Here is a 26,285-nt window from a genome sequence, read left to right as displayed (position 1 = left end):
TTGCCAAATAAATGGCAGTGATGACTATGCAAAATTCGCCAAATAAAGAGGGTACCTGTGCAGTATATCGTTAGTCTATGTTCTGCACTTCAGTTTTCACATATCTTGTTATTTGGGAGTAGCCTCTGGTGTTTAAGCTATGGAGTAGAAATTGACCGCTTTAGAGATTTAAATAAATTCTACTATTAGTGTCAGGGCTTGTAGGAAAGAAACTAAATTGAAATAATACCTGTGAAGTTGCTCTTAATTGGCAAGAAGCTACATGCTGTGGATATCTAGTAGCTGATATATAGATGACCTGTGTATCAGAATACATATATATTAGGAGATTAGACAAGTTAGATTCGTGCAGAGGGGAACAGACACGGTATTTAAGAGCCAAATAAGTACCTGGTGAATCGATCTAGTAGTTCTTTAGATTGGGGTCTGTTGACGGTTCTGGTCACATTGGTAATCTAAGTATTTAGAGGGAGCATAGAGAGATTAGAGTATTTAGTGGAGGTTATTCTGGTCAGAATGTCATTCACTTATTCGGGGCTAATTGTTTACTTCTTCGTTATTACGTAAAGGTACGTCAACGAAGTATCGCAGAGGGAATCTGGAAGCTGCAGAGCAGACGCCGACAGTTGCCGTCCCGTTATTAGCAATACGTCGTCGCACTGGCACTCTAAATACAACAGGGGGTATGGAAAGGTAAAATGTTTAGTGGGGACTCCTCTTGTTAGATTATTGTTCCCTACTACGGGCTGGTTAATTATTGTAGGCGTTTTTACCTTGACTATGCGTCAGCGCGTTATCCTGCGCGGGGTCTGTCGGTTTCACGGTGTGAGCCGATGGTTGCCGTCCTCTTGTCAGCAGTACGTAGGCGTATGGGGTAACTGAAGGGGAGGGAAGAGACACGAAGCCAGATGGTGGGTATTAGGCTGTGTCATATAAGACATGTCGGGGCACCAGTTCGTGAAACGTGCCTTTGTGCATCTAAGTGCTTACCTGGTATTTTTATTTTAATCGTGTTCCAATCGTGGGGTCTGGTCGGCGTCCTTCTGCATGCGATCACGGGAGGGGTAGATACAATGGCGCCAACTGAATTTAAGCCGGGCTGCTCACTGTGAGTGGTCAATGCGTGTGGATGTTTAGAGTGGCATGAAGGTAGAGGAAGGACTATGCTTGTAGACGTCCTAAATCCTAGTGGTAAACTCGCCGCCATATTGGAACGGTAGAGTATATATTCATTGGTTCAATAGATCGATTAATAAACATACCTGTGGCTTTCAAATGCATGACTCTAGGCGTGATAAGGTCAAAAAGGTCACTGTCTGAATGTCTACTTGGACAAGTGCTGTATTATATAATGGTTGCTATTCGAGGTAATGTTGCTTGATGTGACACTAAGAGTCGGCGGACATGTTGGAGTGGCAGGCACATAGTGGTTCCTGATTAGATATATTGTGTTACTATAGGACTGTCCAACTTGATTCAGGGAGGACAACCAATAAGTGATAGTACATGCTGAACAGTGGCAAATTTAGTGTGGGAATATTAAAGATTCTAGAAGATGTCCATACAGTTTAGGGGCAATGACTAGTTTTAGCCATGATTGTATTTAAGTACTTGGTCCCATGGAATTTCGTTATTCATCCCCTTGGTATATGTTTCCAAGGTAAAAATCCAGTATACCTCACGACATTTGCGCACCTGAGTGCTAAGAGTGCCAGATGTTTTGTTGATTTTTTCTAAAATAAACCAACGAATATCATTAGGATTATGTTTGGCCTCTTGGTAATGTTTGACTAAGGGAGCTAGTTGTTTACCTGTGTGAATGGCTGATCTATGCTCTGATAGGCGTGTGGACATCATCCTTGCTGTTTCACCAACGTAGCCCTGATTGCATGGGCATAGTAAGAGATACACTACGTTGGTGGTTTTGCAGTTAGTTAGAGTTTGGGAACAAATATTCCTATTGTTGAAATTCAGTTCTTTGGTTTCAACTGCAAATTGGCAAGCAGTGCAGTTAAGGCACTTATAGTTGCCTATCAAGGGTTGTTGATCAGTAAGCGTTCTTTGCCTAGGGATTGTTTTGGTGTTAGATTCCATTCTTGATCTTACTACCAAGTCTTTTAAGTTTTTGTTTTTCCGGTATGCAAACATTGGCTTAGCCAGTTGGCTTTCTTTGGGTTTTGTTGCATTGAGAATATGCCAGTTAGAGAAAATGATCTGTTGGAGCTTCGCATTCATAGTAGAATGTCTAGTTACAAAGACCATTCTGGATTGGGGCTCCTTGGTTTGAGGTGTTAGTAGATGCTGTCTGTCAAAGAAACGTGCTCTTTTGTACGCATCACGCACTAGGCGTTTAGGGTATCCACGAGATATAAATTTCTGCTTCATGTCGGTTGCCCTTGTGTCAAAATCTGTGACAGAAGAGCAATTCCTTCGAACCCGAAGGAATTGACTGAAGGGGATGCTTGATTTCTGCATTGTAGGATGATAGCTGGTATAGTCTAACCATGTGTTCCGGGCGGTTGGCTTGACATATAAATCCACGCTGAGATGGTTGTTCTTGCTGATGATGTTGATGTCTAAGAACTCAACGTGTTTCTGGCTGGATGTAACAGTGAAGCGCATGTTTGTGTCGCATAAATTGAGCCATGATACAAACGTAGATAGAAATTCTGTTTCTGAGGTCCAAATAAAAAAGATGTCGTCGATATAGCGAGCCCATGATGTGATGGACTCGCTAAAGGGGGCAACCTCATTATATATAAATTTGGACTCGAACTCAGCCATATAGATGTTGGCTACCGTCGGTGCGCATGAAGCCCCCATGCTGACGCCTTTGGTTTGTTGGTAGAGTGAGCCGTTAAAGTCAAAAGTATTCTCTGATAGAACTATTTTTAGGCAGTCCAGGATAAATAGTTTTGGACAGTCAATGTGATATGTGTCAATGAACCATGAGACAGCTTTAATAGCTCCTAGTTGCGGAATATTTGAGTATAGTGCCTCTATATCCATTGTTGCTAACCACACTATCCAATAGTAGATCCATTACGGAACCCCTATCGAAGTATATAGATACCATCCTAAGGCCTCACATAGCAAAAACTGCATCCCACATAAAAGATACAAGAGATATTATCAATATCGTGGAATCCCTCACGTTTGACCCTGAAAAACAGTGGTTAGCAACAATGGATATAGAGGCACTATACTCAAATATTCCGCAACTAGGAGCTATTAAAGCTGTCTCATGGTTCATTGACACATATCACATTGACTGTCCAAAACTATTTATCCTGGACTGCCTAAAAATAGTTCTATCAGAGAATACTTTTGACTTTAACGGCTCACTCTACCAACAAACCAAAGGCGTCAGCATGGGGGCTTCATGCGCACCGACGGTAGCCAACATCTATATGGCTGAGTTCGAGTCCAAATTTATATATAATGAGGTTGCCCCCTTTAGCGAGTCCATCACATCATGGGCTCGCTATATCGACGACATCTTTTTTATTTGGACCTCAGAAACAGAATTTCTATCTACGTTTGTATCATGGCTCAATTTATGCGACACAAACATGCGCTTCACTGTTACATCCAGCCAGAAACACGTTGAGTTCTTAGACATCAACATCATCAGCAAGAACAACCATCTCAGCGTGGATTTATATGTCAAGCCAACCGCCCGGAACACATTGTTAGACTATACCAGCTATCATCCTACAATGCAGAAATCAAGCATCCCCTTCAGTCAATTCCTTCGGGTTCGAAGGAATTGCTCTTCTGTCACAGATTTTGACACAAGGGCAACCGACATGAAGCAGAAATTTATATCTCGTGGATACCCTAAACGCCTAGTGCGTGATGCGTACAAAAGAGCACGTTTCTTTGACAGACAGCATCTACTAACACCTCAAACCAAGGAGCCCCAATCCAGAATGGTCTTTGTAACTAGACATTCTACTATGAATGCGAAGCTCCAACAGATCATTTTCTCTAACTGGCATATTCTCAATGCAACAAAACCCAAAGAAAGCCAACTGGCTAAGCCAATGTTTGCATACCGGAAAAACAAAAACTTAAAAGACTTGGTAGTAAGATCAAGAATGGAATCTAACACCAAAACAATCCCTAGGCAAAGAACGCTTACTGATCAACAACCCTTGATAGGCAACTATAAGTGCCTTAACTGCACTGCTTGCCAATTTGCAGTTGAAACCAAAGAACTGAATTTCAACAATAGGAATATTTGTTCCCAAACTCTAACTAACTGCAAAACCACCAACGTAGTGTATCTCTTACTATGCCCATGCAATCAGGGCTACGTTGGTGAAACAGCAAGGATGATGTCCACACGCCTATCAGAGCATAGATCAGCCATTCGCACAGGTAAACAACTAGCTCCCTTAGTCAAACATTACCAAGAGGCCAAACATAATCCTAATGATATTCGTTGGTTTATTTTAGAAAAAATCAACAAAACATCTGGCACTCTTAGCACTCAGGTGCGCAAATGTCGTGAGGTATACTGGATTTTTACCTTGGAAACATATACCAAGGGGATGAATAACGAAATTCCATGGGACCAAGTACTTAAATACAATCATGGCTAAAACTAGTCATTGCCCCTAAACTGTATGGACATCTTCTAGAATCTTTAATATTCCCACACTAAATTTGCCACTGTTCAGCATGTACTATCACTTATTGGTTGTCCTCCCTGAATCAAGTTGGACAGTCCTATAGTAACACAATATATCTAATCAGGAACCACTATGTGCCTGCCACTCCAACATGTCCGCCGACTCTTAGTGTCACATCAAGCAACATTACCTCGAATAGCAACCATTATATAATACAGCACTTGTCCAAGTAGACATTCAGACAGTGACCTTTTTGACCTTATCACGCCTAGAGTCATGCATTTGAAAGCCACAGGTATGTTTATTAATCGATCTATTGAACCAATGAATATATACTCTACCGTTCCAATATGGCGGCGAGTTTACCACTAGGATTTAGGACGTCTACAAGCATAGTCCTTCCTCTACCTTCATGCCACTCTAAACATCCACACGCATTGACCACTCACAGTGAGCAGCCCGGCTTAAATTCAGTTGGCGCCATTGTATCTACCCCTCCCGTGATCGCATGCAGAAGGACGCCGACCAGACCCCACGATTGGAACACGATTAAAATAAAAATACCAGGTAAGCACTTAGATGCACAAAGGCACGTTTCACGAACTGGTGCCCCGACATGTCTTATATGACACAGCCTAATACCCACCATCTGGCTTCGTGTCTCTTCCCTCCCCTTCAGTTACCCCATACGCCTACGTACTGCTGACAAGAGGACGGCAACCATCGGCTCACGCCGTGAAACCGACAGACCCCGCGCAGGATAACGCGCTGACGCATAGTCAAGGTAAAAACGCCTACAATAATTAACCAGCCCGTAGTAGGGAACAATAATCTAACAAGAGGAGTCCCCACTAAACATTTTACCTTTCCATACCCCCTGTTGTATTTAGAGTGCCAGTGCGACGACGTATTGCTAATAACGGGACGGCAACTGTCGGCGTCTGCTCTGCAGCTTCCAGATTCCCTCTGCGATACTTCGTTGACGTACCTTTAGGTAATAACGAAGAAGTAAACAATTAGCCCCGAATAAGTGAATGACATTCTGACCAGAATAACCTCCACTAAATACTCTAATCTCTCTATGCTCCCTCTAAATACTTAGATTACCAATGTGACCAGAACCGTCAACAGACCCCAATCTAAAGAACTACTAGATCGATTCACCAGGTACTTATTTGGCTCTTAAATACCGTGTCTGTTCCCCTCTGCACGAATCTAACTTGTCTAATCTCCTAATATATATGTATTCTGATACACAGGTCATCTATATATCAGCTACTAGATATCCACAGCATGTAGCTTCTTGCCAATTAAGAGCAACTTCACAGGTATTATTTCAATTTAGTTTCTTTCCTACAAGCCCTGACACTAATAGTAGAATTTATTTAAATCTCTAAAGCGGTCAATTTCTACTCCATAGCTTAAACACCAGAGGCTACTCCCAAATAACAAGATATGTGAAAACTGAAGTGCAGAACATAGACTAACGATATACTGCACAGGTACCCTCTTTATTTGGCGAATTTTGCATAGTCATCACTGCCATTTATTTGGCAACTTGTGTATAACATGTTTGAACTCTCACCCTTTGGGTCATTCATAAATACGCCCCCTTATTGTTTTAATTTATCATTTAATCATAGCTTAAATCTTCAAGATAGATCATCCTTCATCCTGCACAACCAATTCAACTTTACCTATGTGAGAACCAACATTCAACCACATGTTCAGGTATTACTTTCATCTATCCTCCTTCTCCTTCTTTATCTCTGCCTCGTATCCTCCCTCCACTGTTATATCCTCTTACATGTCTCACGGGCCCTTCCCTCCTTAGTTTTAATCTCTACCCTTAACAAAGCTATGCTACCTTAGAGTGTTATCTCAGTTACCACTTGAGTCCTCTTCCCCACTCTCTCCCATCGTCAAATATGCTACAACTTTTTTGTCAGATAAACAGCATAATTGTGTTTGTTTTTGTTACCCAGTAAATGCATTAATCCAAAACTGGTAACATATTGTATATAACTGTAAATATTAGGTCGGGTTCTTGTTCTTGTTCTCTTTAAGGCATTTATTGCCCTATATTTTATCACTGTATAAATGTATCACCATAAAGTGTGTATTGTATTTTTTGGAAAATGTATATATCTAGGACTTTTCACGGACATTGACAAGCACTACTATTGTTTATATCTCTTAATTATGTACAGATCCACTTGGATATCTACATGGCTCCCTGATGAAGGCCTCCAGCCGAAACGCGCGTAGATGATATATTCAGCCATGTTTTAATGTATAAATACCTTTACAATAAGCCTTCGCATAGATCCCAATTCTAGTTACACTATTATGAAATCTGTATAGGATCTGACAATATAAGTCTGTATATGTAGATAACCAGTCACATATATGATGAAGGCATGCACACAATAATCATGTACATCCAAATGACAACTGTGCTTTTTATTATAATGAAAATTTAATAAAATAATTTTGTATCATGCTTTTTGTCCTACTATAGTCTGTGCTGTCACTTGTCCGTCTCTGTCCATGGTCTCTAACACTAGTTCCTAATTGCTTTTTTCAAACACTGTATTTATCCCGTATTAGGAACTCTAGTCGGGGATACCCCCTCTTTCTTACATACAAATCACACCCAAGGTGTCATGAGATCTTTTACACATTCATTATAAGCATGTTATAAATAGGTTTCAAATGTCCTTAGAAGAGGCCACCAATTCATGGGGGGAGGGGGTGTGAACATCTAAACAAAATACATGTTTGGCTTTAACAATGGAATTAACTTCTTCCTTTAAAAGTGCCATTCAGACTGTTTTGCATGATAGTAACGGCTTATGTGATAACGTATATATGTTAGAGACGGTATATATAAAGCATTTCTCTAGAAAGCAAGCGGTTTGTATTTATTTCTACCATTGATGATTTGCTTCCCATAGCTCAACACCAATTAAAACAATTAAAAGGCAAACATTAAGTTCTAATACGATTTTTCTATAATGAAAATGTAGGGTCTTATATATGTATTTATTTGTTATTCTTATATAGTACGAACATCGACCTCAAAAAGAGGTATTTCGAAGTGAATGATTTTTAGCACTGACCAGCATTCATACTGTGGTATGTTAATCGTAATGTGGGATAAATTATACCGGGAAAGAAGAAAATAAAAGTAAATGAAACTCATACCCTGTAACTACATTATAATGTGGGTAAGTGTGATGCTACCATACGACTCCACAAGCTAGTCCACAAACAAGGGTCACTGAATTATCCATGACCACTTCATTGTCTATAAACATTCCAGAAGCTAATCTTTTCTCAAGTGTGCTCTAACTCTTTACAGTTTGCAGAATACGTTTATACATTTCGCTTTATTGAAAGCAGAATACATAATATGTTCTCTTTTCTAGCTCGATTTGATACTGTTCTGTTCATTGTAAGCACACAGGGATTGAAACCGGGTTTATCGAGTTTAATAATTCACAAAGCTCCAAGCAATATGGTAAACACAATTATAAAATGATGGAGCAGAAAAGTAGCACTTCAAATTGTCTGCTTTCTGTGGCTTAGAATAGAGGCATGGGGATTAATTAAAAACCTATGAATTCCAGACAGTAAGGTACTACATATGCAGAGATCTGGAAGACAAGCTGCTTTCTCCAGACCCGTTGGCAATCCAGTATTATTTCTGATAGAACCACAACAATATATATTTTTTTAGGTTTGACGTGTATGGTGCTAGCATCGTCCATGGTCAACACATTGTATTCTCTATGTACTATAAGGGTCTGTGGGTGAGTCGCCTTCTGTCATCGACTCCTTTTGTTCTGGAACCTTCATCCATCGCTTGAGACCTTATCCATTACATCTTGGGTCTGCCCACAGGAGTATATAGTTCTCACGGTTATCTTATGGTCTGTTTGGATGTGTCCCTCCATCTCTTTTGGAAGCATGATGAGGCTATTTACAATGTGAAATCAATTCTGGTAGCATGGGGAAGCAAGTACCGACAAAATGCACCTGAAGAAGGAATGCTACAGAAAATAAAAACAACCCTTCTTTTCAGTATCATGTATGTATGTATGTATAGGCATACTTTTATAGCGCATAACTGTCACCCAACGGGCATCCTGGCGCTTAGACTGTTATGACACATACATGATGTTTCCAGCAGCAGAAGCAATTACAGTATCCTAGGGAACAAATGTGTTTTTAAGGCCTTCTTAAAGGAAGAAAGGTCTCCCAAGCCCCTCAAACCTAGCTGAAGTGAATTCCACAGTCTTGCTGCCGTAAACCTAAAAGATCGACCACCTATCCAGGATCTCAGAATCTTGGGCACTACTACCAAGTAGGCCGAGGCCGAACGGAGTGATCTAGACGGGTTATACCAAGAGAATAGATCCTGCAAAGGGGACGGACCTTGTCCGTGAAGAGCCCTAAATACCAGACACAAAGCTTTAAAGTCAATGCGCTGAGGGACTGTCAGCCAGTGGAGGTCCCTAAGTGCTGTGGCAGAGGAGTCCAAGCGTCGGCACGAGAGTGCTAGTTTGGCGGCGAGATTCTGTACACGCTGCAGCTTTCTCACCAAAGTAGCCGGCGACCCCAGAAGTAGCGCGTTACAGTAGTCGAGCCTACTTAAAATTATGCTCCGCGCTACCTCTGGTCTAGCCTGTACAGGGAGCATGGGTAAGATCTTCCGAAGCGAGCAGAGTAGTGCCATACAGGTGGCCACCGTTTTATTCACTGATGCATCCAGCTGCAGGCTGGAGCTGAACATCACCCCCAGGTTTCGAACGGATTCGGCAGGCACACTGGTACCTAGAAAGTCAGGCGGCCAGAACTCCTGTGGGAGAGGCCTAGGGGTACGGTCCGAGGAGCAATGTAGCACCTCGGTTTTGGAACTGTTGAATTGAAGGGAGTTGTTACCCAGCCTTTCTGCCGTGGTGCTCATGCAACGATGGAAGACCTCCTGTGATACCGCCTCCTTACCCTCAAACGAAAAGATAAGTTGGGTATTATTCAGGTTCATTGTTCATTGTTCAGGTGCTTTTGTCTGTGCTTTCGTACAATAGATTTGATGTTTGTAAACGTTATACGTATGTGCCATACAAAGGTCAAACTTATTGGTTTTGCCAATGCTCATTTGGCAAAACCAATAAATAAAGCCAATGCTCATTTTGCAATGCAAATAAATTAAAGGTTTCTCTCTATTATTAATCCATGCAAGCAATAGACTTGGCAGCTATAATGTTTCTGTGTGCATGTTCTTATACCTGAATCCGATGATAGGACACTCCTTACAGATGTTACATTTCGCTTGGTGTTTGGCCGTTTCTGCAGCTGCCACCCTGTGCAGCACTGGCAACCAAACCATAGACTGAGGCTCCAGCCTCATCCAGTCTAGGAACAGCGCGGCTTCAATTTCGGGCTTGTTGTTGGCCTATGAAAAAAGGGTGGGGTGCAGGAAGGGAAGTGTGAAAGAGGGACCGAGGAAACCCAAGAAAGGTAAGATTGGAAAAAGAAGGATGAGGAGGAGAAGAAGGGACGAGGTTGGGGGAGGGAAGAGAAAAGAATGGAGACAAAAACGAAATAAATCACTGCCAAGCAAAACATCACAACATATAAAAACATTATACAAAAGTTGGTAACCAGTTACGGCAAAAACAGGCGCACAGCAATTCAGGGAAACGTAACAAAATAAGTGTTCACAAACGGTGCTCCAGGAAGATCCGGGGTTGGTTACCACAACCCCAAATTTATCCCCACAGTTGGAACAACAAGTTAAAACAAGAACGTCCTTCAGAGCACTCGTGAGTCAATAATGCAATATCAGTGAAAAGAAGTATCTTCCTCCAGTTACAGGTTCGGTCGGCACAGGTTCCAAGGTTTATTAATTTCAATTGTTGCTAAAAAGTTTCAATTCCAATGTCAAAGAAGTACGTATTCCATTTCACAAATACTATATACAGCCAGCCAACACGTGTTTCGTCTTGCCAGTACAGGGCACGTGTACTGGCAAGACAAGACGAAACCTTGGAATTAATAAACCTTGGAACCTGTGCCGACCGAACCTGTAACTGGAGGAAGATACTTCTTTTCACTGATATTGCATTATTGACTCACGAGTGCTCTGAAGGACGTTCTTTTTATAACATATAAAAACAATTCATTTTTCACTCCTATTTTTAATTCACATTTTCTATGTGCTGTATTTTCTTTGCTTTTTAACCTGTGACCGGTAATTGATGCAAAAGCACTCTTCTCACTGATGTACTTGCCTTGTTGGTTACAGACGCACGTGTTCATTCTGGTACTTCACAATAAGGATGCGTTGACAATCACACGGCCAAGGTTTGCTCTTCACTGGGAAGATACAAGCCGTGCAAACGCCAAAGACCCTTCTTCAGAGCTTTGTGGGCCAATGTACATATAAATCGAGTCAGCAAATCAACTGCCCAGTATTGCAATGTAATATATCACAATTGCTTGGACAAGATGTACGACTACGCTCCAAACATGAGCCTAAGACACCTGGTAACTTTAAAGTAGAGAGAACTTTACAAATGTGAGAAGCCTGGCCAGCTCCGGAAATTGTAATGCCTAACCCATCACTTACTGAAACCAGATTTTTACAAATCCGTCTTTTCACCAATAAAATAGACCAGAATATGATACTAAGGGGCAGACTTATGTTGGACTTGCGCCACTTTTGCGCCACCGTTGCGTCACTTCAGTGACGCAGCGGCGGCGCAAACCGTGTGCCACGTTGCAACATACTTACATCGTGACGCATCTATGGAGATGCGTCACGGTGTAAGGCCCTGCGCCACATGAAACCTGCGTCAGGTTTCATGTGAGCGTTTCCACGCAGGGGGGCGTTCCGTCGCAGGAACGCCCCTGAAAAGTGACTCAGTGAAATTTACAAGATTTCACTGAGTCACTTTACCAACGCTGATGCGTAAAAACCCTGTGCCTGCTTGAAGCAGGCGTAAGGCTTGACGCACCACGTTATAGATAGGGCAAGTTGGAAAAGTGCTGGAGTTGCATGCCGCACGCAACACAACTTCAGCACTGCGCCAACTTCATGCCCTAGATGCGCATCTGTTTATTTCTGCGCCATGGTGCGCCACATTGTAAATGCGGCGCATCTAGGTGGCGCAAGGATAAACTTGTGTGCCGCATCTTTCCTGGCGCATCTCTGCTGATTTGCAGAGGTGCGTCAGGCAACATAAATCTGCCCCTAAGTTTTAAAATGTAACGCACAATACATGATTTGAAGGCTATGCAACGGAAATGTTTACTTTTAAATATTGCCCTTTCAAGAACTCAACAATACTCGGGCAATTTAAGTCTATTACAAGTCATGCTGAAGTACTGTGAATTTTGAAAGCTCAAGCTAATTGGAAAGACAAAAAAAAGTGTACAGCTGCAGCCACGTATAGGTTATTAAAAAAGGCGCCGAGTGTCCACGTCCAAAAAACGAAAACTAAAATGCAAACGCTATGGGGCCATGTAAACTGTTCTGGTCCAATAATTCCGACATCACACGTCTTTTGAGACATCACTAAAGCAAGGGGGTGAGGAAAGAAATGTTGTGAGAAAAGCACAATAGCATCCTGGGTGAGTATAAGCGATGCAGGCTGTTTAATACTATTTTGAGAGGTTTGTTGAAAAACGTATGCCATTTTGTTATAGTGTGGATTTAAAATCATTACAAGTTTTTGTGGCTATCTTAACGCTGTCGAGAAATTTGGGGCAGACAGCAGCTAATAGCGTCGATAAAGGTACTGGTTCTTGGATTTGCGAAATTTGCCTTTTCCGAATGACATGACATTTTGGGAAAATTACAAGGAATCTAGATCAGGCCACGTAGCTGTATATTTGAGCATGAATTACTTCCAAGCATTTATTTTGGATGTGATGACACTTTTAGCGCAAAACTTTGTCCCCGCAATAGGATTTTTACACCTACTTATTTGAAATTACACAGAGTTGCACAATGGCGTAATTTCGGTAGTTTCATGCAACTAGTTTGCCCGAAATCACATACAAATTATGAAAGATTACACTTTTTTAATAAAAATTTCTCCCGGGCCTACTCTTTTCAAGATTGCATATTTAGCTACGAATCATCAGTGAGCTTTGTTGCTACATAGACTACACAGGAACATTTTGCACAATTGTGGTAGTTTCTGCATTTCCTAGCCTGTTGGAGACAAATCACATTCATAGCATATGTGACAACCTTGGCTAAACTGCACGCCAGATTGGAGACATGTTCTCGTATTTTATTTTCCCCATGAACATAGATGAGTTATATGTGATTAAAAGCTCGGGTGAGGAAGGGTGATTTTAGGTCAAGGAAACTTGTCCTTATAAATTCTCCAGTTTTCATTCCTGTGCAGCTTATCTGCTCCGTCACAGGGTAGTTGTGTGAATTAAAGAGCCGTATGGCCAGAGGAACACATTACTTGAGTACAGTGCTGGGTGAGCCGAGATCTATTAGTTATGAACGCGAGAAGAGTTTGATGTGGAGGTGTGCAATGGTGTGTGACAAAGGAGGCCATCATGGTATAAAACGCAATTGCAGCTTTTTCCAAAATTGAAAACTGTTTCCCTTCTCCAATTTAACCCAGTTAGGCCGAAGGCAAAAACACATTCAAAATACTGCTTCTACTACATCTTTAAAATCCACTCCCTGATTGGGAAATGCTATAGACAGTTATATCAAAAAACTCTACGGTACATTTGTTCAATAGCAACCAAGACCATCTCTGCTGCTGGAAGGCCAAGGCCTGGTTTAGCCACATAACCGTGCCCTGCGAAGACTCCTAAACACCATTTTTTTTTATTCTAATCCATTTTCGGCTGTCTCTTGACTTGTAAGGACTGCCCAGAATCTTCATTCAAAATAACTAATCATGCCATATTTTGTTTGCAATATTGCTATATTTTACTATTGCAGTGTCTAATAAAAAAATGATTAGTTCTAGCCTTTCTTTTTTCAGGTTATTAAACTTTTCATCTCTTAGACCTTTTCATTGTTCTGCTGAATCTTTCGAAAACCATTTCTTCGTGCAGGAATCAAGCCTTGCACTCGGCCAAGTTAGCAACTGGTGAGCTAGGTGCACACTTTGCAAGAAGGCCTTTTTGATCTGCCTGACAGTAAGATTGTCTGGGTGAGCTAGGAGTTGTGCATAGAGCATTTAATGTTGCCTTCTAACTTCCCAGCGAGCACCCAACGGTTGCAAGCAGAGCTCTATATTGATTCAGTTACATTACAATAAATGTTCAAGATACTCATGGCATATTAGCAACATATCTAGTAGGATGACAGACAGCCATCTTACAACCAATTTGAGGGCTTACTCACTGTGATTAAAGTATTATGCTTTTAATTATGTATTATAGCCACATCTACCAATAAAGAGCAGCAAAGCTCTTCACCCAGAACTTTTTGACTGTATCAGTGATATCTCTAACAAGGGATATTGTTTATGCAATACCATGTGGAGTACCTACAAATACCAGAATGCAGGAACCCGCATGAGATTGTGAGCACAGCGTTGGCGCATGTGAAAAATCCAGTACATTTTCACACATGCAGGAGCGCATTGTCATTTGTTGCTAATTGGGTGAGCACAGGAGCGCTCACCTTCACACATTTGATTTCCCACGCGCAAGAGCGCATTATCATATCTACCTATTGTGCAAGTGCAGGAGCCCTTGCATTCCTGCATTTGTTTTCACAAGCACAGGAACGCATTGTCATTTGTTGCCTTTTGGGTGAGTGCAGGAGCATTCACATTTACACATCTGATTTCCCAGCGCAGGAGCGCTTGCATATTGCATAAACCCTTATCAACCCTGGGGGGAGCCTGAAGTGCCAGCGCAGGAGCGCTTTCATGTATACCTTTCTACTCACACGCGCAGGAGTGCATTGTCTTTATTGTAGGAGTGACTCCAGAGGCTGTTCTCTTCACTGCTCAATTCCTACTTGCGCAGGAGCGCTTTTCCTTTCTTTATACACAACCTCCAATGGCTGTGTTTCCTGCCTTTCCCACGCGCGCTGGAGCACCTACTTTTTGTTTTCTGGTTTCCTCTGAACACCAAACCTCAAGTTTCCTTCTTAGTGGATTACTAACTGAGACACCAGAGAACCACCAGAGTTTGATGTCAACGATTTTTGCAGGTTGCTGTTCTCAGATGGGTTCCCATATAGCCACGGAGCATATATAACAAGGCCTACCTACAAGAGAACACGCCCTACAACGTTTAGGATTTCCTCTCATGGCCCCAACCTTCAACCTGGTCGGTGTCATTGCTATTATGGAGGAAGGCAGGGGACGGTGGAGGTTGTTCATTTCGCCACCGTGGGACTGCTCCCTGAGCATAACGTACGGCTCGCAGAGCCCCTGACAGGGCACTGCACTGCTGTGACCTTTTATTTATTTGTTTATTTGTTTATTTATTTATTTATGTATTTATTTATTTATAACACTCAAATACAACCGGGTAGGCACCAGCATACATTAAAGCTGCATACAATCATAACTCAAAATCACGCTAAAAAAATAAGACACAACACAATCAGAAAATATACAATAAATATACAATCTACAAACAATTAGTGCTGCTCTGCCCGGAGAGTGCGTAATACAAGAAAAATGTTAATTCGGTATTAACACATCCTAGTATCACAGGAGCGTTGAAGGGAGGCCCCTTTGAACACTGGACTGTAATCTCTACTCGAGAGGTAAACACTGAGAGAAAATGAATATTTCAGTGGTGCGGCCGCCACACTTTATCACTCTGATCAGCTGATTTACAATTCATCAGAAACGATTCTCGACTGCGTCACATGAAGATTTAAGGAAGCGGGTCAAGGTTACACAACAGACAGCAGCTTGCTCTTGATTGCTCCCCGAGCTGCCGTTACTATTCCTCTAATAACCTCTAAATCCGGCAAAAGGCACCAGCTGAGGATTTTGCATGGCGGACACAGTCTGCATTCAGATGGAACCGAGCTGCAGCGACTGGAGGGAGCCATCATAAAACAATATTAATGATTCCTTTTCTTGAAAGTGCATTTCCTTTGGAACTTCCAATTTGTATGGTAACATCAGGCAAAGGACATTCTAATGCGTCTCGTGCGTGCCCCTGCATACAAAGAAACTGCATTTACGGGCGGAAACCTCGTCCAATATCTTATGGCTCTAAACAGAACTTGGGTAGATGTCCGTTTTTTTTGTTTTCCAAACACCCAGACATAGGTGCGAAGGTTTCACATTGCCATGTGTGACATTTTCATAATTTCAGTGTAATTATGAGTGACAGGTCAAAGACTATGAGTGAAACTTTCTCACAAGCAAAATTAAGCTGTGAAGACGAGGGAAATGGTTGCAGAGCACTCTGCTCCCCGTATCTACTTCTACGGGTAACCTCACCAATTCTAAGCCTTCTCAATCTCACTGTAGTCTGTAGTAAGCTAGAATGGACACACGCATATCAACCCTCTAGAATTCTCTGCCAGGGTACATTACACTCATGCAGATCTCTTTCACAGGTCATATGTCCCACATGGACCGGTTCCTAACAGGTTAACTCTAACTCCATGCTGCTCTCTGTGTCCCAGGATATGTTATGTATATTTTTTAAGTGTGCATATACCAGAGATTCAACGAGCACAGAAGCAACTACATACCCGGAAGCGGATAACAAAGGATGGACAAATCCATTTTATTTTTGAAAGAAAACAGTTTTCAGTTTTTATCGCATCCATCTGACACTTACTTATGAGTGACGACCCGACTGTGGTCAGTACTGCACTGCTGCTGCCCCAGCCACGATGTGCACTTTGCAGGTCTTCATCCGGACAAGCCAGGCAGCTGCTGGCCACTTGAGTCGATGACACTCGGGACTCTCCTCGCCCCCGGCGGCGTGGCCGCTCGCAATCCAGGTGGGCCTGGTAGAGGTAGAGCTGACTGTCGCCGGCACAGCTGCCACTGGTCAAGGTGCAGACTGGTGTTTTGCGGGGCGCAGCTGGCCGCCGCAATTGATCATTTTCATGACCCCTCTTGCCGCGCCACGGCGGGCGGCCATGGGGGCATGAGAGAGAGTTGAGTCTCCTGCCTGAGTGCTGTGCACTTAGATTACCCCGCCGCTTCTGCCTACTTCCTCGCAGTCCGGAAATGACGGCACTCTACCGCCGGCACATCTGAATTATTATCCCGGCCCCCATGGTGCCACGCCGGTGATTGACAGCAGTAATCGTCTGCTGAGAGGGCAGCCTCTCCCCCCCCCTGCAGTGTGTGATGAGTCTGAGTAAGCCTGAGCCCAGAGCCGCGCCGGCGCCGCATTCATTGTTTCCAGAGCAACACAGCAGGCAGCTGAGTGCAGAGATACATTGTAGCGCTCTCAGCCACTCCGCAGAGGCTGAGAGCAGATCGGTTAACTATTTAGGAACTCGGGCTCAGCAAGCAGCGCGTCTCGAGCAGCAGAGTCCGGGCACAGGCGCCACTGGTGGCGCGCCTGGCAGGTGTGGCAAAATGCGTGACAATGCATTTCAGTGCGGTGATACGGATCACCGCACTGAAATGCGCGAGTGTCACACCTGTTGCGTGACGCTTGGCAGGACTGCCCAGATCGATAGCACACTTAAGTGCTGAAGCATTTTCTAGTCATAATACTACAGTAATAAAATACAGCTACTACATCGATGACCGAAATCCAAAAATGTCCTACCTGTACATGAGATCACTCCAAAAGCAGCAGCAAGAATGTTTCAATGGCAATGGAATCTTTCCCAAATTGATAAACTCGTGCACTTGGCGCTGACCCGGTTTTATTGCATGTTGTCTAGCTAATCCGAAGATGGAAAACCAATTTGCAAAAGCACACGCTCTGCTAAAAAACAAAAGAGTCTTCTCTTTGTCTTGATTAGGCTAATAAGCAGAAGGCGCAATTTAGCTGCACTCCCAGGATAATGCATGTGGGCTTGTACAACGTGTACATATCATTAGACCGCCTCTTCATTTACATAAAGATATGTATTGTCTGATACTAAAATTGGAAGGACAGATAGTGTCGTACAGGATCAGGGTAATCTGTACATACTTTCAGCAAACCCCTTCTCCAGGGAAGAGGGCGTTTTGAACTGAACCCTGGAGCACAAATTAGCCCAAGTACACAGCACTAATATAAAAAAAAGTGCAGCAGAAACACCTGCACAGAAGCTAAGATTAAAGGTCAGGCTCCTTTAGAGCACCTCATTCCCTACATCACACCTGGTGGAAACTGGTCAGCAGCTGCAAACCCAAGAGTGAGTAATCCTCATGTGGAGAACGATATTGAAAAGGAGCGAGAGCGTCCTGAAACTGGGAGAGAAAGGGATGTGTTGTGGGATATTAGCAATGCAGTGTAAACAGGGACACTGTTCCTAAAAGTATGAGTGGGGTGATCAGAAAAACATCCCTCAAAGAAAGAGGTGGAGAGAGAGCCGAGAGACGAGAAAGCAGAGGAGAGAACTCTGCTGGGAGGGAGGAGAAACATCACATGAAACAATGTGGGAGTGAAAGTAATAGCAATCGGACAATGAGCTACCAGCAGTAGTGAAAGAATAGAAAAAGTAAAAAGAGGAGAGTGAAAAGATAGGTCGAGAAACTGGAAAAGAAAAAAAGGATCGATCGAAAAGATAAAAAGGAAAGGAGGAGGAAGGAATAAATAAAGGTCTTGGAATTAATGAGTTGAAGAATAGGTAAAAAAAGAAAATGGATAATGAAAAGGGAGAAGAAATGGATAACAAATGAAATGTGCTAAAAGGCAAGACGGATATAGACAAAGAGAAAGGAAGGGTAGAAAAGGGTAAGGGAAGAAGGGAAAAAAGCTAAGGATAAAGCAGAAAATAAATGAGGGCAGGGATAAGGAAGAAAAGTGGGTGAAGGATATAAAGTTGTAAAACCAAATGGAGGTAAGATGGGGAAGTGGAATAAAGAAAGGGAAAAGAAGAAAAGAAAGGTTGGTTAGAGAGGGGGATAGGGGAGATAATCAGGACAAATGAATGAAAGGGAAGAGAAAGAAAAAGAAAGAAAGATAGAAAGAAAGATAGAAAGAAAGAAAGATAGAAAGAAAGAAAGAAAAAAGAAAGAGAAAGAAAGAAAAAATAAAGAATACATGAATGGTGGAAAAAGACAAGAAATTAATGCAGGAAAACCAATGGGGAACACGGAAATATATAGTGGAATGAATGAAACTGGGTTTCTTAATAGAAAGAAGGAAAGAGGGACAATAACTGAAAGAGTGAAGGAAGAACAAAAGTAAAAATTAAAGAAAGGAAATGGATGAATGGGAAGAAAAAGGTGAAGAATGGACGACAAGAAAGAATAAAGGTATGTAAAAAGGAAACAAAAAACACAGATAAAAAAGAAATAAGAAAATAGATGAAAGACAGAAAGGCTGAAAAACAAAGACAAAATAACAAAATCAGGAAACGGTGAGAATGATAGAATGCAGAAATAGGCCTTGAGGTCTAGAACATAAAATATCATGGATGAAAACAGCTGCTAATTAAGCCCAAGTGGTGCAGACTCGGTTGCTTAGCAAGGTTAAAACAGAGAGCAACCCTTACATTGTTAATGTGATTCTTCGTCATAGAATTTGAATATCACTTCTTTGAAGTGATAACCAAAAGCTATGGAAGCTTGGAGCGAAACTGCTTTTGAGTAACAACAACTCAGAATACTAGCCCCTTTCTCTCCCGACAGGCTGCTTGTAATATGCATTAATTTGGCTTTTACAGAAACCAACTCCTTCAAAAGCAAAAGCCAAAGCCGATCAGTTCTGAGATCAAAACATGTGGCCAGCTTGGCAAGTCACGCCTGGCCAATTAGAAGCACTTTCAGGGCCGGACTGGGAACTCAAAGCAGCCCTGGCAATTTTCTTGGACCAGCCCCTGACGAAGCACGGCCTGGCCCCCGAAGAGGGAAAACGCCTGCTTGCTACTTTTGTTACAGGGGGCCATTATTGCAGCACTGTTACAAAACCGGCCCCCAGTAGCAAAACTGGCCCTCACACTGCAAAACCGGCACCCACCCTTTCAGCCTCCTGGGGAAACGCCTGATGCCCGCTATGGCCAGTCCGGCAATGGCTGCATAAATACTTTACACATTACTTCTAAGTTAACCCTGGCTGCTTTTGTGCCAAACTACCAGAGAGTTAAGCACAGATTAATTTAGTGACTTTTGTAGTTCATCCTAACAATCATCCTGAGAAGGATTGTGGTTGTTGCCCGAGTTACCCAATTTCTTACACTTTCTAATATGACATGGTGCCAGTATGAAAAACAATTGCAGATGCTACAATGAGCAGGACCACTTATATAAGACCCTCACAATTATGTGATTCTCAAATTGTATAGAAAAAGACAAATATGTTTTAAAAAGTGTTTGAAGATTTATAGCACCTTGGTTACAATTATTTTTAAAGTTCTCAAATAATTGTTTTCTAAATACACTACGCCCAATGTTTTAAAATATGTGTATATATAAGACCAAACTGAACTCTATCAAGGAAGTGGATGGGGCACACCACAGTGTATCATGCACAGCATCATTAAGCAAAAATATTTTCATGCATTAACATTTGAAACAGAAGCAGTAAATGGATTTCTAGCCTTTCAAATGAAAAAGCATGCAATTCATTTTTTAATAATTTTCTGAAACTCATGCTAGGAAGAAGGATACCCAGGAGGGGGTGATTTCCTCTTTCAGGCATCCCTAGCTATACTAAATCCACACTCCAATAATGAAAGTAAGGCCCGATACAAAAAGGAGACAGCATCACAATAAAGGGAAGCATGGGCAGGGCTAACATAAAGATAAATACAAGGGGAAACTCCTACGAATGCACAATAGGAGAGGAGCATTAAATCAGACAAAAAGCACTGGGACCCCTTAAAAAGACCAAATGGTGGTGGTGCCCTAAAACGTTCACAAACTAGAAGGTAGGAGGGAACCCCACTAAGAAAATGATTTTAAAATGCCATTTCTCCTTTACTCCCTCACTCATCTGGACCATTCTCACCCAAGTAGCATAAACCCATGAGAATCACAGTATCTTGATGGGGCTCTGTTCTGACTTTTAGGAGTAGGTGGGCAAGGCGAGTTACAGATTGACCCCTTGCATTAAGTCACTACAGTTGGTACTGGTTGGTTTAGAGCCATCTCACTGCTTATGACTGCATGTACTTCCTTCTAACCTCGGGAGCTCCAAACAAAGAACTATGCAACAATGTTCTGAAACAATGTCCTACCTTATGTAAAGCGCTCTGATACCTCCTGGTCTAGCCAGCGCGATACAAAACGTGTCAAATAAATAAATACATTATCAATGACTCAAAATAAACTGCTGTTAAGGGCAAATTGTGCATGCCATCATGTTGCTGCACCTCCCTATCGCTGTGAGGATTAGAATACGTTGGTTTTGTTCATAGCATTTCCTGCCAGCCATACGTCTGCAGCCTCTAAGTGCTGTAGACAGCAGTAAATTGGACCTCGGAAGATGGAAAACTGAGAGTTTTCCTGAGATTTAAACTTGTGACCTGCCTGTCCTGTAAGGGGAGTTCTGCTCACCTTTCTTAGTCTCTTTTTCTCTTGATTTTTGTTCCTGTTCTTTCTCCTCCCTCTAGCCACTTCCTACCGCCTCACAATCTTCCAGGGCAGAAAATTATTTCAGCATACAGCACGCTAGTACTGTAAAATAGCTCTCAGTTCGAAGGTCTGGCATTCATTTTTAGTTTAAAAAGCACTTACTGCACTTTATAAACATGTATATACAAGTAAATGCTTGGTTTTGTGTTTTTTAATCCTAGAGGGCAGGAGGTCACATGGCATGGCATCAAGTCTACTGTGAACTTGAGCTGGGGCATTCACTGTCTCTGGTGGTCATTAACGGAGTCTCTCACTTGCTGGTGCTACTCCCCAGCTAGTGAGCCAGGGTTGACTCTGCCAGTTTAGACAGGATGCCTGATACTAAGTGCAGGCTCGCTCATGTGACAAGTCACGGCCTTCAATAAGCCAGTGGGTGGATGAATAGATGTATGAGTGCAAATATGGGTAGCAATGCTTGATGACTTATTGAATGCCTAAACTCATCAATAACTGAAGAGGCACTTTCAGTTAAAAGTCAGACCTACTGGCATTGTCAGTGCTTATAATATAAGTGTCACACGCCAGGTCGGTGTCTTATGGTGTGCTGTTCTGCATGTGTCATTTTAAGCTAATATTATCTGTGTGCTTTGACAGTGCTGTTGAACTGGCCATGCTATGGCCGCTCCATGGATTTTGTGTTATGTTGTCTTCATGGTGGTGAGGGGTTTCAGTTTGGCATGTGCCATTTAAATTTTTGGCTGTTGTAGGTGAGGTTGAAATAGCATTGTCTGGCTTCCTGATTGGCTGCATTTCTATTGGAAGTCTGATGAAAGCCCATATGTGGCCATCAGTGGTGTATTGGGTGCAATGAGGTAGGTATAACTTCTTCAAGAATGTACATTAATATAATCAAAGTAGCTAATAATCTAATAATGCAGTTTCATATTATCATTTTACCTTGCCCCTTAAAAAAAAATGTTTGGCTAAACGCTCTTTGCTTTGCCTGGGATGTGCGAACTCCGTGTTTATTTTCATAAAGTGACGTTTCCATTACACTAAGAGGTACATTTTGTTCCTTTTCGAAACAGGCCATTAACCCTCCCTCTCACAGATGCTGCCTCACTAGACACCTTCTGCACGGTTTCTAACCAACCCCTGCCTTAATGCACAACAAATAACGGCGTTTTCCGCTCACGTTTCCCTTGATGTGGCCATCTTTATGCCAGAAAAATACAAAATAAGTTTGGTTGACGTCGTTGTTGGTTATTCCTCAAGCAGTTATGTTCCACTGTACACTAGAAGACGCTTTTGGTTGGAGAGAAGAAGACTGGAATCGAAATAACTTGATTGTGTGCATGAGAACACCACCATAACATTTGAGGTGCGTGCAAGTTTTACAAGTGAACGCAGCGAATTTCCTACGCGCCCTAGAAGATAGGCAGGCTGCTAAATGCAGTTTTAAGTACTGTGACCCACATTTTTTTTCATTTCATGATACAACTTGTACTCAGTGTAAAAGTTTTACACTGAGTTCAAGCTGTATCATGAAATGAAAACAATTGCGCTTCACAGTATTTACAAATAGCCACATGCCGAATATTTAATTGGCTGCACTCCTGCTAAAAATGTCCTTTTAGCACAGTATTGCTGTGCATCCCAACACCCATAAATCAGATCTGACCGCCACTGCAGTCTGCAAACAAACAAATAGCACTACCTGCGCTGCAGGCGGCAGCCAGGGGAGATTACATTACGGTGTGCCGATCTCGTTCCCGGCTGGCCTGTCCTGCTGTCTCCCTCTCTGGCCTCTGACTTCCTGCCTCGACCTCGCCTCGATCACGCGCACTTCCCAATGCGCATGAGCATCACTGCAGCCCCTACCCTAAAAAAAAACTGCGACGCCGCGGAGAGGGTGGCAATTTGCGCGCTGCGCGGGTCTTCAGAAATGAAATAATTTATTTTAAATCGGCGCGGCACCCCAGCTCACACACCAGGCCTCTCAGACAGCAAGGCGGCCTGGCCTGATTGTGCTTAATGTTCTGCTGTAAGCACTGTGTTATGCTGTTTGGGCCGATTTGGACCACGGTCGGTCCAAATCGGCCCCCCCACAACAGAACCGGCCCCCTGTCACGAAACCGGCCCCCACCCCATCCAGCCGACCGGGGGATTGCCCGGTGCCCGGAATGACCAGTCCGGGCCTGAGCACTTTAATGCCATAATAAGGGCAGCTCTGAGAAACACAAATGGCATTAACATGTAACAGAAATTTGCTGCAGGAAAAAGGCAGCGATGGCACACCTTTACAATATGGACTATAATGCTATATATAGCACCTCCGGGCCCAGGTCTTTTAGCAACAAAGCAAGTACTGATTTTTTGCTCTATCATCTTAGATAATACCAATGTCAATCAGGTGTGGGGCAGGGGTAGGTTTTAAGCTGCTACTAGACTATGCTGTGATTTTGAGTTCTAGTAACGGACAGTTGATATCAACCATTCCTTAATTTCACATCTAAAACAGCCCTTTGGGCTAGCTACCCTTCCCTTCAAGTAACAAACTGGCAACTTCTCTCCAGTGCTTTATGAGAAGGCTAATTAACTGTAATTAACAATAAAAGAGAGAATGCCTCCAAAGGAATTAAGACCCCTGCAAGCTTATCACCAGCACAACTTGCCAGCCCAAATAGAGATTCGATAAAGATAACTCTTATGGTCTGTGTCACATATCCAAACTGATTCAGAATCAAATGCGAGATTGCCACACAAAGCACATTTTATGGTGAAAACATGTTCATGACTGTCAAAATGTAATGACGAGAACAGTCCACTTTAGTGATATGACCAATGATGCTGTTCACAAAATGTGCCTGTGGTGGGTGAGTGGAGCCGAAACATGTATTATTTCAACAATGAAATAGGTCTCGCAATTGCGAGTTTTTGAGCTATTGGTATTGTAAATGACAATGCCTTTTATAATATTAAAAGGCATTGTGATTTACAATACCAATAGTTCAAAGTTTTGCTAAAGCAATATCTATTGTATTGCAGAGCGCTTTGTCCGTGAAGCGGGTGCAGCGCTCAGTATTAAAGTTTAATATAAAAAATGAAACCCGAGCGCGGTGTGTCCCTGAAGCGGGTGCCGTGCTCAGTATTAAAAGTTACTAAAAAATAAAATAAACAGAGTGTGGTGTTCCTAAAGCAGGCGCTGTGCTCAACATCAACGTTTAAAACAAGCATTTACAATGCAATGGTCTCGGCATCATTAAAGGTAGAGCTATTGGCATTGCTCATGACATTTCTTTTTTTTTCTTTAAATCATAAATAAATGGCATTGTCATTTACATTGTCAATACACACCACTCTGCACTCACCTGCACTGCACTGCACTCACCTGCACTGCACTCACCTGCACTGCACTCACCTGCACTGCACTGCACTCACCTGCACTGCACTCACCTGCACTGCACTGCACTCACCTGCACTGCACTCACCTGCACTGCACTCACCTGCACTGCACTGCACTCACCTGCACTGCACTCACCTGCACTGCACTCACCTGCACTGCACTCACCTGCACTCACCTGCACTGCACTCACCTGCACTGCACTGCACTCACCTGCACTGCACTGCACTCACCTGCACTGCACTGCACTCACCTGCACTGCACTCACCTGCACTGCACTCACCTGCACTGCACTCACCTGCACTGCACTGCACTAACCTGCACTGCACTGCACTAACCTGCACTGCACTGCACTAACCTGCACTGCACTGACCTGCACTGCACTGCACTCACCTGAACTGCACTGCACTCACCTGCACTGCACTCACCTGCACTGCACTAACCTGCACTGTACTGCACTCACCTGCACTGCACGCACCTGCACTCACCTGCACTGCACGCACCTGCACTCACCTGCACTGCACGCACCTGCACTCACCTGCACTGCACGCACTGCACTCACCTGCACTGCACTGCACTCACCTGCACTGCACTCACCTGCACTGCACTCACCTGCACTGCACTCACCTGCACTGCACTCACCTGCACTGCACTGCACTGCACTGCACTGCACTGCACTCACCAGCACTGCACTGCACTCACCAGCACTGCACTCACCTGCACTGCACTCACCTGCACTGCACTGCACTCACCTGCACCGCACTCACCTGCACCGCACTCACCTGCACCGCACTCACCTGCACCGCACTCACCAGCACCGCACTCACCTGCACCGCACTCACCAGCACCGCACTCACCAGCACTGCACTCACCAGCACTCACCTGCACTGCACTGCACTCACCTGCACTGCACTCACCTGCACTGCACTGCACTCACCTGCACTGCACTCACCTGCACTGCACTGCACTCACCTGCACTGCATTCACCTGCACTGCACTCACCTGCACTGCACTCACCTGCACTGCACTACACTCACCTGCACTGCACTCACCTGCACTGCACTGCACTCACCTGCACTGCACTACACTCACCTGCACTGCATTCACCTGCACTGCACTCACCTGCACTGCACTCACCTGCACTGCACTGCACTCACCTGCACTGCACTCACCTGCACTGCACTCACCTGCACTGCACTGCACTCACCTGCACTGCACTGCACTCACCTGCACTGCACTCACCTGCACTGCACTGCACTCACCTGCTCTGCACTCACCTGCACTGCACTCACCTGCACTGCACTGCACTCACCTGCACTGCACTCACCTGCACTGCACTCACCTGCACTGCACTCACCTGCACTGCACTGCACTCACCTGCACTGCACTCACCTGCACTGCACTCACCTGCACTGCACTGCACTCACCTGCACTGCACTCACCTGCACTGCACTCACCTGCACTGCACTGCACTCACCTGCACTGCACTGCACTCACCTGCACTGCACTCACCTGTACTGCACTGCACTCACCTGCACTGCACTGCACTCACCTGCTATGCACTCACCTGCACTGCAC

At 43.5% G+C, this 26,285-nt stretch overlaps 1 protein-coding gene across 9 annotated transcripts in view; it reads right to left on the bottom strand.

Annotated features, from left to right (window-relative positions):
• DMD (dystrophin) overlaps positions 1-26,285 on the bottom strand; it is a 6,826,337-nt gene that overhangs the window by 241,612 nt on the left and 6,558,440 nt on the right. For all 9 annotated transcript variants that reach the window (XM_078657819.1, XM_078657824.1, XM_078657821.1 and 6 more), the window contains one exon: positions 9,932-10,098. In XM_078657819.1, the coding sequence (XP_078513945.1) occupies positions 9,932-10,098 (167 nt within the window). The remainder of the gene's footprint in view (positions 1-9,931; positions 10,099-26,285) is intronic.

Source organism: Lissotriton helveticus, chromosome 8, assembly GCF_964261635.1.
Source record: "Lissotriton helveticus chromosome 8, aLisHel1.1, whole genome shotgun sequence".
Taxonomy (NCBI): domain Eukaryota; kingdom Metazoa; phylum Chordata; class Amphibia; order Caudata; family Salamandridae; genus Lissotriton; species Lissotriton helveticus.
Note: the sequence above shows the minus strand (reverse complement) of the source record. Positions and strands in the feature narration are given on the sequence as shown.